Source organism: Erigeron canadensis, chromosome 1 (genome assembly GCF_010389155.1).
Source record: "Erigeron canadensis isolate Cc75 chromosome 1, C_canadensis_v1, whole genome shotgun sequence".
Lineage (NCBI taxonomy): Eukaryota > Viridiplantae > Streptophyta > Magnoliopsida > Asterales > Asteraceae > Erigeron > Erigeron canadensis.
The window spans coordinates 20,005,922-20,019,516 of record NC_057761.1 but is presented as its reverse complement, the minus strand read 5'-3'; the positions used below and the strand labels follow the sequence as shown (position 1 = coordinate 20,019,516).

The following is a 13,595-nucleotide window of genomic DNA, read 5'->3' as shown; positions in this document are numbered from 1 at the left end:
CCATTTTAAAATACCCAAAAACTCGAGTCCAACGCTAGACATCATAATAATTCTCCAAAAAGACATAACAAGAGTACAAAGAGCCGATAGTTCAAAGGGGTCATTATGGGTCCTATTACCAATACCATTATCCGTATTTAACCAAAGCAACCCATATCCATTAAGCATCTTTAACTTCAATCTTTACAATACTTACTTTCTTCCGCATCCGGGACAACCTATAAAAGGGTAAACAACTAAAAAGTAAGCAAAGCTTAGTGAATAATCTTGCATACGTTTATACCTACGAAGGAGGGCAAAGTGCAAGGACTTTCACATGTAACCTATGACACCGTCATGCCACATTTACATGCTCACCTTTCACACTATCAACACATATATGGATCCATATAAGCTAAACAATCATATCTATCGGGATTTTTAGGCCCCGGAGGTTCTTAGGCCTCATATCACATCAACTATCGGGATTCTTAGGCCCCGGAGGTTCTTAGGCCTCATATCACATCAACTATCGGGATTCTTAGGCCCCGGAGGTTCTTAGGCCTCATAAAAAATGCCCCACATGGGCTTCACGCCAAATCAATTACCATGCTTGGAACATTCACATCTCATGGTAATTGACCTAACGTAAACATAAAGGTATGCAAGAGTACTCACCTCCTCCGCGACAACCAAAATCATAAATCAAGAAGACCGCATGAACACAAAACATGTATGCTTCAACCTAGCAACAAATCATAACGCATAAAGGATCATCAATCACATACTAGGCCATCTAGCCATAATCACTAGCATTTCAACACCCAACCCCTCATTTACAATCTTATATTAATCTTGGGTTGGTTCATCAAACATGTATCTCTTATATTATTCTCATTTGACCAAAACTTACTTTCATACCAAATTCGTCATTTTCATATTTGACCAAGCAGACTTCAAACAAGCGTAACTCAAGTTCTATACTCTTTTTACTTGATTCCAGTGGCCAAATTTAGGTGACACATATACCTACCTTTTATCTTTAGTGACCAACATGTGAATTGTCATTCAAAGGTGACTTCTGGTCGTTTTAAAAACCAACACAGTTGCTGAAAACAGCTTTGACCTTACTGAATTCAAAAGAACATAACTTGAGTTCTACACCATATTTTGACCTCATTCCAGTGGCCACTTCTTCTTAACACATTTTAGTACATTTTATATTCAGTGACCAAAACATGAATTAACTTGCAAGAATGTGTTTTACCCGTTTTAACAACAGACATCAGAATCATTTTTGCTGAAAGATCAGCATTGCGCCACTGGATTCAAAAATTCATATCTAGAGTTCTACTTCGTATTTTTTAACTCATTCTAGTGGGAAAATTTACTTAACACAATAAACTACATTTTCTTTTTAGGACTCAATAAGTGAAAATGCTGTCATGAAGGTGTTTAACTCGTTTCAAACTCAGGGACAAAATCTGTCCAACTTAGTTCTTACTAGTATTCATCAAAATCTATCATGCAACTCAATTAAAACCCTAATTTGATTAACTTACAAGAACCCTAATTCAGATTATATCAATTTACTCAATATAAATAAAACCCCCAAATTTTCCATACTTGCATGAACCCAAATTCTTAAAAGAAATCAATAATTGAAATTAGGTTATAAAGATTGTTACCTCAAGAACTCAAGGACTTAGTCTTGAATTAAAATATCCTCTTTCTCCCTTTTCTCTCTTGGAATTCGGCCAGCCCCACCCCCAAACACAAACCCTAGCTTTTTAATTTTGATGATTGAAGATTATTATTACATTCTTAGAGGAATTCTTGAATTGTTTGGAAGAAATTGATTTGATTTAGATTAGAAGAGAAGAATCAAGAAAGATGAATACATAATGGAGAAATTGGGTTCAAGAATAGGTGGGAATGTGGCTGGCAACCTAAGGGAATGCCACGCCCCTTTTCTAATTTTAGTGACTAAGATACCCGCTATTCGTTAAGGTTCCAACTAAAACAATCCCATATTAAAAAATAAAATACTAGGAAACTATTTTAATGTCAAAACTATAATAGAGGTAAATTTTCATTGGCATAATAATTTAGGATGTTACAATAATTGTTTCCATTTTATTTGATAACAATTAGGACTCTTGATTTGAGTGACAATTGTAACTTAAAAAAATTAAATATAAATAATTTTTGTAACTGTTTTTAGAAAATTAAAAAAAAATCCTCTCAAGTTGGTGGTTAAAAATAAATTAAATTAAATATTGAAGGCTAAAAAGTGTAAATTGTTGATGGAAAACAAAAAAGAGTAAATTAATAAGACTTTTTCTACAAATTAATATAAATTATATTATAGTAATATATTTGGATAATTATTATTAGGATTTTTAATTTATAATTTATCTAAATGATGACATAAGCGAGAGTCAATTTGATAAAATTGAACGATTTGATTGGTTAATAAGTCATCAATTTAACTGTCTTATAGTATATATTAGTTTAACTGTCTTATAGTATATATTAAGATTAAGATATCATATTCGTAACTTGTTTATAATTTGACTTTGGGCATGGAGTTCAGTAATGCTATATTGCTATTTAGTCAAAATAATCTTGTTAATTTGGAATTGTGTGTAGCAAAAGCGAATTGAAGACAAAATGTATATACTTTTTAAGAAATTTCATAACATATCTTTTAAAATTTTTTTGTTGGTTAATGGTTGTTATATACACACCAAAAGAAGATATAACACAAATTGAAAAATACAAATCATTCAAGATATCTTCGCTAGAGATGGAATTGTAATTTTACCTAACCTAACCCGGTTTTTGGTCAATCGGATCAAAAACAGTTTTGACTGAACATGAACAAGATTTTTCTCGGTTTTTCACCCAAAAACAATATTCGATCTGATTTGAACCTAGTCTGTATCTGATTGAAAATTTGAAAACTGAAATCGGTTTCAAACCATCATATTTATCCCGAACCGATTTTACTCAAACGCGAGTTTAACATGGTAGAAGCCTGATTTTTCTTAACCCAGTTTTCAAAAATCAGTTATTTATTATTTTATTTTTTTTGGCATGCTAATTTTCATTTCTCGCTAGACAAATCAAGATCCAAGGTGCATATCTAGACTTTCGTGTTAGACTTATAGTAACAAAAGCGAAAAGGGCCGAGATTATATTATCCAATAACCCAAGCCTAAACGGGCCAATGTATGAAGAAACCCTAAGAAGCCCACTATATATTCCCCATTTCACAAACTAGGGTTTCTTCACACTCTCACATTTCCTTTACATCTCCTCCAAAAAAAACCTCTCAGCCGCTTTTACCAAAAAACAACCACCATGGCAGACTCACTCATCCTGCGCGGCACCATGCGAGCCCACACCGACTGGGTCACCGCCATCGCCTGCCCCATCGACAACTCCGACATGATTGTCACTTCCTCCCGCGACAAATCCATCATCGTCTGGCGTCTAACCAAAGAAGACAAAACCTACGGCGTCGCTCAACGTCGTCTCACCGGCCACTCTCACTTCGTCCAGGACGTCGTCCTCTCCTCCGACGGCCAGTTCGCTTTATCCGGTTCATGGGACGGCGAGCTCCGTCTTTGGGATCTCAACGCCGGAACCACCGCTCGTCGTTTCGTCGGTCACACAAAAGACGTCTTATCCGTGGCGTTCTCAATCGACAACCGTCAGATCGTTTCAGCTTCTCGTGACCGTTCGATCAAACTGTGGAACACTTTAGGTGAATGCAAGTACACAATCCAAGATGGTGAGGCCCATAATGATTGGGTCAGTTGTGTTAGGTTTAGCCCAAACACATTACAGCCCACTATTGTTTCAGCTTCATGGGACAAAACAGTCAAAATCTGGAATTTGACCAACTGTAAGTTGAGGTCAACTTTGGCAGGCCATGGTGGGTATGTGAACACAGTGGCGGTTAGCCCAGATGGGTCGTTGTGTGCAAGTGGGGGTAAAGATGGAATGATTTTGTTGTGGGATTTAAGTGAAGGAAAAAGGTTGTATAGTTTGGAAAGTGGGAGTATAATACATGCATTGTGTTTTAGTCCAAATAGGTATTGGTTGTGTGCTGCTACTGAGAACAGTATCAAGATTTGGGATTTGGAGTCAAAGAGTATTGTGGTTGATTTGAAGGTTGATTTGAAGCAGGAAAGTGAGATGGCTGTTGATGGCTCTGCTACTCAGACTAATGCTGGCAAAACCAAGGTCCATTTCTTTCTTTCTTGTTTTTACCTTTTCAAATTGTATTACATATATACAGTTATATGTTTATATTTGTATTTGTGTTTCTTAGGTTTGTTTAAATTATGTATGTACGTATATATTGAAATGTATATGTGATTTTTAGTTTTGTATGAATTATGTATGTCTTTGTTACCTTTGTATGGTTACATATATATATGTTATGTATTTGTGTTTTTTAGGTTTTTATGAATTATTTGTATGCATATATTGATGATATGTATATGTGATTTTTAGTTTTGTATGAATTATGTATGTGTTTGTTAGGTTTGTATGGATAATATGTGTTTGAATTTGTGTATTATGTATACGTTTATGTTTTTGGATTTATTTTGTTTAGTTTTTATGTTGGCTAAATAAGGATGATAAATTAGTTGTTTTGGTAGATAGTTAAGTATTTGGAGGGTTTTTTTCAGGTATTTTTTAGTGTTTGTTTAGTCACAGAAAAGTTATTCTAATTAATCATTGTAATGTTTGAAAATTTTGAACAAGGTTTTGTATTATTTAGAAAAGTATTGAAAACTATGAGGTTGTGTAGATTTTATATACGTTCGTTTGCATGTTCTTTGTTTTATTGGATTGGATTGTTTGTTGGTTTTGTGTTCTTTCTTAAATGTTTGTAAAGAGGGATATCGAATTTATGTGTGGTCAAAGGACTTGATTTTAATCTGTATTACTAGGTTTCACATCAGTTTCTTCCAAAAAAACATAGTTGTGAAAGTTAAAACTTTATGGTGTTGTTTTTTGATAGAGGAAGCTATAGTTTTGTATGTTGTTTTTTGATAGATGAAGCTATAGAAATTCAAATGGAATGTTAATTTTTATTTGAGCATAAGAGTAGTTTTTGTACATAATAGTATGATGATATCTGCTGTTAATGTTTTAACTGCAATTTTGTATGTGTTAATGTTCAACTGCAATTTTGTAGCAATCATGTAGTTGATAATTTGTTAAGTGTTGAAATGAAGCTTTCATTGAAACTTCTTTACCTTGGTATTGTATATTTGTATCATTTTTTTTCTTGAATGGCGTCACTTTTGTCATTTCAGTTCATAGACTTATTGCATTGTTGATACCATTAATAGGTAAATTGTATTTTTCTCTTTGGACTTGTATATTGTTTGATTCACCGGTGATTTTACCTTTATTTGATATGCACAGTGTTTCATGCAATGTGTAATCTTCAGATAAGGTTTTGATTTCTCTTTGATGAAATTCAATTTGGTTTTTGCTTAAAGAAATAAGAAAGAGTTAGTTAATATTAGTGACAAATGGCTACCTATCAAACTTTTTCATGTATATAATCTGAACGGTTAATTTGTTTACAATGTGGGCATATAACTTATGGTTTCTTACACATCCCTAAAAGGAAAAAAGTCTATTGTGCACACTTGTATGGATTACTGGATGATTTTGATGCCTGCTTGAACTCCATCAATAGATAACGCAATGGGTTGAAGATGTGTGACAAGTAGGTCTGGTTGGTTGTGCTGAGTTGGGATGATATTTGCCTAAGTTACAGTATAATTTAAATGTGTATTATTTACCTATTTGAATTGTTACTTTTTAACTTTGTTCCTAAGAACTTTTAGATACAAAACAATCCCTGATCTGAGATATCCTAGCTTTCGTTTGCTGTGAATGACTACTTGCATACAACTTTTTATACTTGGGGGACTTATGAGTAGTTTGCAAATTGACAATGCAGGTGATATACTGCACAAGCTTGAGCTGGAGTGCCGATGGAAGCACTCTATTCAGTGGGTACACCGATGGAGTTGTAAGAGTTTGGGGCATTGGACGCTACTAGGAGAAAGAAGTTTAATCTTTTAAGTAAGAGGGATGTTTTTACAAAAATACCAGCTTTATGCTGTGTAGTCTTCAGTTTAAATATCGGATTTTTTTATTTCCCTGCTTGATTTTGATAAGACCTGTGCTGAAAGTTTCAGATTTGGAGATTATGTTATCTAGTTACTTTTATTTTTTTTGCTGCTCGCTATCTACTATAATGTGCTTATGCGTATGATTCATAATTTATCTTAATAGTATTTTCTTGAAGCGTGATCTCATTGTGCCATGTTTCCTTTAAACTTGGCAACATGTTTTCTCATGTTTTATCTTTTTGGACCGTCAGCTCTAAGTTTTATTAGATTTGTCTGATCATTATTAGCTATATATTGTTTAGCTATGATTGTGTAATATAATGCAACCCACATTGTATGCACTTTGTTGAGAGACTTGTTAGATTTCTGAAGCTTTAAAAGATCTTTGATTGTTATCAAAGATTCAAAGGTGGGTATAGTACTAATATACTGATCTCTGGACTATAAAAATTTGTGGTTTTTGAAATGAATTGGTTTCTGTAATGAATTGGTTCAAACAATGATCATGGATATCTGAAGTTGGCATCTATATATATAAGACTATCCGCATCAGTTTATGATATCCTTTTAACAAACATCCTAATCAACATGTTACTTCAGCTTTTCATATATCCTTCTCACAAATGTTTTTTACCCACAACAATCAAATAAATTCCAAGGTAATTTTTGTCTTTTACCTTTATCTCTTCTTATTCTTCCCCATCATTTTCTACAAATAATCATGGATGGACATCCTCCATGTCACCACCAACATCAATAGTCTTTCTACAAACACCCTTCATGTCACCACAAATTTCTTATGAACATCCTTGTTGTAGATGGTCTAAGAACCGTAAATTTCTAAAAATAATTAAATAATAAAAGATACTAAATATCATGTCGTTGGTATCACAATCAAAGAATTTGTACCACAACTTTTGATTAATCTACTACAAACATGTTTCATTGACTTATACAATATGCTTTAATAATTGTACTGTGTGGTAAATGTATTGATTAATCTATCACAAACGTGCTTCACTAACTTAAACAATATGCTTTAATAATTGTACTGTGTGATAATGTATCAACTTTTGTGGTAAGAATATCAATTCTCATACTTTATAGGAACTTCATAACATATCTTTTAAATTTTTTGTTGGTTGATGGTGGTTCTATACAATCTATGCCATTAACCGTCCTAATTTGCTAGCTAATTCTGCTAAATCGATTGTCCTTTTACAAATTATCCAGATCAATGCCCTATGCCCCTATGGTCTTGTTGACCCAACCATGGGCTGGTACCGTTTCAAAGTGGTCAATTGGAAGGGTATAGCGATGTGGTTATTGCTACGTTCCTTAAAGGAATAAGGCTAGTGGCTGAATGGAAAGAGTTCCCAAAAAAGAAGGAAGATGGAGACTGAAAGAATGGGGAGTAAGTTGTAACTGAATTCAAGCTGAAGGGGGAACATAGTTGTCTCAACGAAGAAGGGAGTAAGTTGCATATGGAGGTGAATGCAATGATAAGTGAAAGACATGTCCTCGTTAAACACATTTAGACAAATATCCTTCATTGGGCCTATTAACAAGGTTGTCTCGAAAGTCCTTGCAAACAGATTAAAACTGTTTTTGGATCAGATCGTCTCCTTGTCTTAGTCAGCTTTTGTTTAAGGGAAAATCAACCTTGAGGGCTCATCAATGATTAGTTAGATAGTAGTATGGACCACAAAGAGGGAAAAAAGGAGTTGATAATTTTTAAAGTTGATTTTGAAAGGCACATGACTCCAAAAATTGGAAGTTTGTGAGTTTTAATTCTCTGCCACATGGGTTTTGCAAGCAAATGGAGAAACTGGATTCTCTGTTTTTAAGGCTTTGGTCCGGGTTAATACTTAATATGTCATCTAGAGAAAATTTCAAGGTCAGAACTCAGAAGAGGCTTAAAACAAAGTGATCTGGATATATATTTGTATAATTGTAATAGACTAAAATAATTAAAGATAGGGATAATGGCACCGGAATGTAATCAACCACGACCAAAAGGTTATGTAATGTAACCAACTACTAGACTAGCTATGTAGTGTAACCACCTTTGCTTTTTGGGTTATGTAATGTAAGCAACCGGATAGAAAACAAGTTGCCGGTTACCACTTTCATTTTTATTCTTTTTTTATTGGGATAATGGCAACGGAATGTAACCAACTATGATCAAAAGATTATGTAATGTAACTAACTACTCGTCTAGCTATGTAGTGTAACCACCTTTGCTTTTTGGGTTATATAATGTAAGCAACCGGATGAGAAACAAGTTGCCGGTTACAACTTTCATTATTATTCTTTTTTTTATTTAAAAAGGAGAGCCACGTGTCACATATATTAAGAATATATATATATATATATATATATATATATATATATATATAAACAATTATAGAATATACACCGCTTCTCTCTCTCTCTCTCTTTTTTTTCACTTTCACTTCCGGTCACAACCACCACCCTTCAGCCACCATTACCACCGGTTTTGATTTTGAAGATTCGATCCGACGGTTTTGATTTTGAAGATTCCGACAACAAGCGACCTCTCTTTTCTAGTAGATTCCGACAACAAGTTTGAAGATTTGTGGGTTTTATTGAGAAATCAGATTTGTGTGTAAATGGCTAGATTAATAGATGGATATTTATCGAGTAGATGGTGAATGACAACAGCGAAGAACAAATCTAGATTCTGTCGATAGTGAAGAACAACATCAGATTCCGATGACAAATTTCGGCAATAGTGAATAATAGCAATAGATTTCGGCAACAGCAGCCGTAGGAGATCCCACCAACCAGCAACAGATTCCGGCAACACTGAACAACATCAGCGGATTCTGTGGACATGATCGGACTTTTTTGAGCTTTTGCATCATTCGTTGAGCCATTGCCATTCGGATCTTTGACAATAGTTGTGGAATTCAATAAAGCAAAACCCATTGAGATATATGATCATGGTATAGTGTGGTGATTAATATTATAGAATGAATCGGCATGGTGAAACCATTTGTCTACGACGGCGAAGGAGAAATTTATATAGATATAGATATACAGTGATAGATAGAAGATGATATATTGATTGATGATATGATGAATCAGGTGGGTTAATATATTTGGGTTTAGATTCTCATTTTGGGTTGTGTTGCATAGTCCATGTGATGAAATGAAGAAGATAAAAGAAGCAAAAGAAATGAATAATTTTATAACTTTATTTTTGTTAGTGGAATTACAAAGCTGGGTACACTACATATCTAGTTGAGTAGTTGATTATATTACATAACCCTTTGGTTATAGTTGGTTACATTCCTGTGCCATTTTTTCTAACTTTATTTTTGGCTTAACTGGATGGAAACTTGCAGTAGCAGGTAACTTACATGATATAACCTAAAAAATAAAAGGTGGTTACACTATATAGCTAGTCAAGTCATTGGTTACATTACTTAACCTTTTGGTCATAGTTAGTTACACTCTGGTGTCATAATCCCTTAAAAATACCTTTGTAAACTGATGTCATATCATAAAAGGTTGAAATGATCACATCATTGATATATCGACTAAAAAACATTTGAATCAAACAGTGATATTTTAGCGAAAATAATATTAATGAGAATACACGACAATAGTAAAAATTTCATACTTTCATATTATCAAGCCATCCAGCCCAATATTTTAATTAATTAATCCTCCTGCAGTTGTAACGTACTTGGCCTCTATTTCCTGTTAATGGACTTATATCACCCATTTTAATCATGGACTTTGCAAAATCCTCAAAGAATTCTTGTTGTTTCTCATTGTATTTCTCAACAAGTTCATCAGTTTCACCATCATTACCATTAAACAAGGCTTGATCAGATTTCAAAAGCCCTTTTTTACTTACCAAGTTGTTGAAGTATCTCCCATCAAATGAGTTTGGTGTTGGGTCAAGTGGTGCGAGCGTTGAGTCGCCCCCAACTTGTGGACAAATGGTTCGAAGGTGGCTAGCAAAGCCTTGATCAATGTTGTTGTCATCAGTAATACGATCCCTAAAAGTTCTACACTGAGCAAACCCAAGGGTGTGTGCACCCGAGAGAACAACTAGGTCTTCCTCGTCGAGCCCTTGGTTCTTAAAGTTTGAGACTAGTGCTGGTAAGTCCATGAACGGCGCAGGGATGTTGGCGTCGGCTGTGGTTCGGCTAGCTGTGGTCGAGTCTCTTCTTCCTAGCTTGACTCTCCATGAAGGGCCACCAAGCTACACACCATGCATGACATAAGTTAAACATTGATTTTATGTATTGGGATTAGTGTCCCTGAATATAATGAACTTAATTATGTTATGTGATGAACTACTTGATCAGGTGTTCATGGTATGTAACTAAATTGTTATACAATCCATTTGATGTAACCGTGCTCTGCCATGTAGGAGCCAAGTTGGCGTTACTACAATATCAAATTAACTGAATAACGAGTTCATTACATATAATGAACACCTTAGTAGTTCATTACTTTATTACATAGCATATACATTCTTGTATATATAAGTAATATATATATATATATATACTTACTGCAACAACAGAATCACGAGCAGCAACGGTCAAGATATCAGCACAAGATACTACGGGACGACCACAAACTTTGTCCACCTCAGACTTGATTCTGTCAATAACTTCAAAACCTCTAGCTGAGTTTGCATTTGGAGCTGCATTTTTCTCGCTATCGATCGTTGAAGTTTGATCCAATAGAATGGAAGCATCACATCCCTGAGTACATGATATATAAATAGTTAACGACTTTGGTCGTTATAAATGAATCATATGTAAAGTTGCTAGGAGTTGTAAATAGTACTTACGTTAACAAAACAATCATGAAAATGAAGACGTAACAAAGAAGCACCCATGCGACGTTCTTGGGCTATTGCGTCCTCAACAACGCGTTTGATGGTCGGTAGAGCGTCAGGGCACACTCGATCATAATAAATTGGTGACAGATCTGTAGCGGAAGATTTGGGGATGATCGAAAAAATGAGAAAAACAAAGAGAGATAACAAGCTTATAATGTTCATCTTCTTCATATAGTTGATGACAAAATGAGTAGTTGTTCACTATGAATTGTTTGTGTTGTATTTTGTTATCGATCTTGTGGTGGTCTTATAAAGTATTTATAAGGAACACAAATGTTAATTAACCATGTTGGTCTTAGAAAAGGTCAAAGCAAAAACTAATGTGTAGTACTATTATGCATGCAATATTACCTTCTTTTAGTTCTTACTCTCTAAAAATGTAGGAGACTTGGTTATTAATTCTAGAAATTTTATGTAAATAGTTGAGTTATTCAAGTTTCAGATACTTTTCATTATTTTACTATATTTGACATTAGGTAAGAAAAAGTTATATTATACAAGCTTAAGATTTAAGAACAAGTAGTACGTTTATTGATATCCATAAACATAAGAAGAATAATTATAGTAGAGTTTGACTTGGCTAACAATCGCAAAACGGATTGGTTCATAATTAGCCCAAGGAAGTTGTCAAATTCAGATAACCTATATAAAAATATGATTAATTAACTTATTTAGAAATCAGTTTAATATGAAAACCTTCATTGAATAAGTACAAGACTTGAGGCCAAATATTGTCAAACTCAAGTTTGATATCCCTCAAAAATTACATGATGTAGACGTACACTTATATAATTATAATACAGTATTATTATATTGTTTATATATACACATCTTCTGAAAAGGTTATATTCGATGTTTATTAATGACGTTTATTGACTTAATTCTATTCATTTATCATATTTTTCAAGCAGTCAAACAATATTTTAGAGCAAACAATATATCATTCGATTAGCAAGTAATTTTACCATCCATATTCATTTTATTACATACAACTTTGTTGCATTTAATTCGAGAAATTTTTTTCTAATTTATCAAAGAGAGTTATATATATTGTGATATATGACTAATTGAACCATTGGGTTAATAGCCTAATGATAAGAAATTCCTTTAATGAGGGTTTGGATTTGAACAGATCGAACTTCAAGTCTTAGACTTAGAAGAGAAAGTTTTCTCCTAATATGTTATGTGCCTTTGGATGAATTATTAAGAGTTTTCCTCCTATATTAGATATTCGGTGAGTGAGCTGTATATCGTGGACCCGGTTAAAACAACATAGTCTAAGCCAAACCCTCATTTTGATATTCATTTGCACCTAGGGATGTGCAAATGGCCCGACCCGCGAAAACCCGGCCCGGTCCGCGACCTGCGAATGCATGAAAATCGAAACCGTGACCCAGCCCGTGAAGGTCCGGGCCGGTTCAGTTCGGGTCAGGTACGGGCGGGTCGCGGGTGGGTTACGGGTTTCCTTCACTTTTTTTCGGTTTTTGCCTTCACCCGACCCGGCCCGACCCGCGTGACCCGTGACCCGCGAAAACCAAAAATGCGTGACCCGTGACCCGACCCGTTTGGGCTTCGGGTGGGTCAGTTCGGGCGGTTCCGTGTCGGGCACGGGTCAACGTTTTTTTGCTCATCCCTATTTTCACCTTTTGAAAAACATATGAGTAATTGATAAAGATATGGTGTAAGAAAAACACAATGTCTTATAAGATATTTAGTTATTGCATAAAGTAGTAATAATATTACTCTATTTTGCATACTTTTGCAAATCAATTTATTGAAAGTTAATTACATGTATAAGGATATGGGTTCAATCATCATCCCATGTAAAGATTGAATGACCTTTTCTATCATTTAGGTAGGAATGAAAGCAGCCTATCTACTTATTTAAAGGTAAGGTATGTCTACATCTTAACCTCCCCCATACATAGTCGAGGTATTGGGGCTCAAAACCTGCAGAAGACGGCACTGAGCACGTTTCTTTCTTTTTTTTTTTTTTTAATTACATGTATAAGCAAAGTAAAATGTTAAAATTTTCATACTATTTGTGAAAGTACCTAAACACTTATTTTGGGATAACGAAAATTACCGTAGCTTCTGGAGACAGAGGTTATGGGTTCGATCCTCATCCCATGTAAAGGTTGGAGGGCCTTTTCCACCATTTAGGTAGGAATGGAAGCAGCCTATCTACTTAGGTAGAGGTTAGGTCTGCCTACATCTTAACCTCCCCCATACACCGTTAAGGTATTGAGGCTCAAAACCCGCAGAAAGCGACACTGAGAAGTTTCTTTATTTATTTCTTTCTTTTAATTACATGTATAAGCAGAGTAAAATGTTAAATTTGTCATACTATTTGTGAAAGTACCTAGACATTTATTTTGGGATAACGAATATATATTAGAATGTGGATACCAACGGAATGGGTATTAACTATTAAGTAACAAATTTTCTCTGCCGGGAAACAAAGTTTGATCCCTTTATATAATTAGAAATTGTGGCCATCTCAGCTTTAATAAATCTAACCGATCAAAAAGAAAAGACATAAAGAAATACAT

General features: G+C 34.4%; 2 protein-coding genes across 2 annotated transcripts; one reads left to right on the top strand and one right to left on the bottom strand.

Moving 5' to 3' along the window:
• Positions 1–3,262: 3,262 nt before the first annotated feature.
• Positions 3,263–6,254, top strand: LOC122602932 (guanine nucleotide-binding protein subunit beta-like protein). The gene is made up of 2 exons (XM_043775548.1): positions 3,263–4,233; positions 5,978–6,254. The coding sequence occupies exons 1-2, from the start codon at positions 3,346–3,348 to the stop codon at positions 6,077–6,079; spliced, it is 990 nt and encodes a 329-aa protein (XP_043631483.1). The 5' UTR covers positions 3,263–3,345; the 3' UTR covers positions 6,080–6,254.
• A 3,583-nt stretch (positions 6,255–9,837) lies between these two features.
• LOC122585422 (cationic peroxidase 1-like) lies at positions 9,838–11,214 on the bottom strand. Its single transcript, XM_043757555.1, has 3 exons — positions 10,993–11,214; positions 10,709–10,903; positions 9,838–10,392 (listed from the first exon to the last, which is right to left on the bottom strand). The coding sequence occupies exons 1-3, from the start codon at positions 11,212–11,214 to the stop codon at positions 9,838–9,840; spliced, it is 972 nt and encodes a 323-aa protein (XP_043613490.1).
• Positions 11,215–13,595: the final 2,381 nt, after the last annotated feature.

Excerpts from the sequence above, each read along its gene's own strand:
- LOC122602932 (XM_043775548.1), top strand. The coding sequence starts at position 3,346 with ATGGCAGACTCACTCATCCTGCGCGGCACCATGCGAGCCCACACCGAC. Across the intron at positions 4,234-5,977 it reads CTAATGCTGGCAAAACCAAG|GTGATATACTGCACAAGCTT; the intron begins GTCCATTTCTTT and ends TTGACAATGCAG.
- LOC122585422 (XM_043757555.1), bottom strand. The coding sequence starts at position 11,214 with ATGAAGAAGATGAACATTATAAGCTTGTTATCTCTCTTTGTTTTTCTC. Across the intron at positions 10,904-10,992 it reads TTCATGATTGTTTTGTTAAC|GGATGTGATGCTTCCATTCT; the intron begins GTAAGTACTATT and ends TCATGTACTCAG. Across the intron at positions 10,393-10,708 it reads CTCGTGATTCTGTTGTTGCA|CTTGGTGGCCCTTCATGGAG; the intron begins GTAAGTATATAT and ends CATGGTGTGTAG.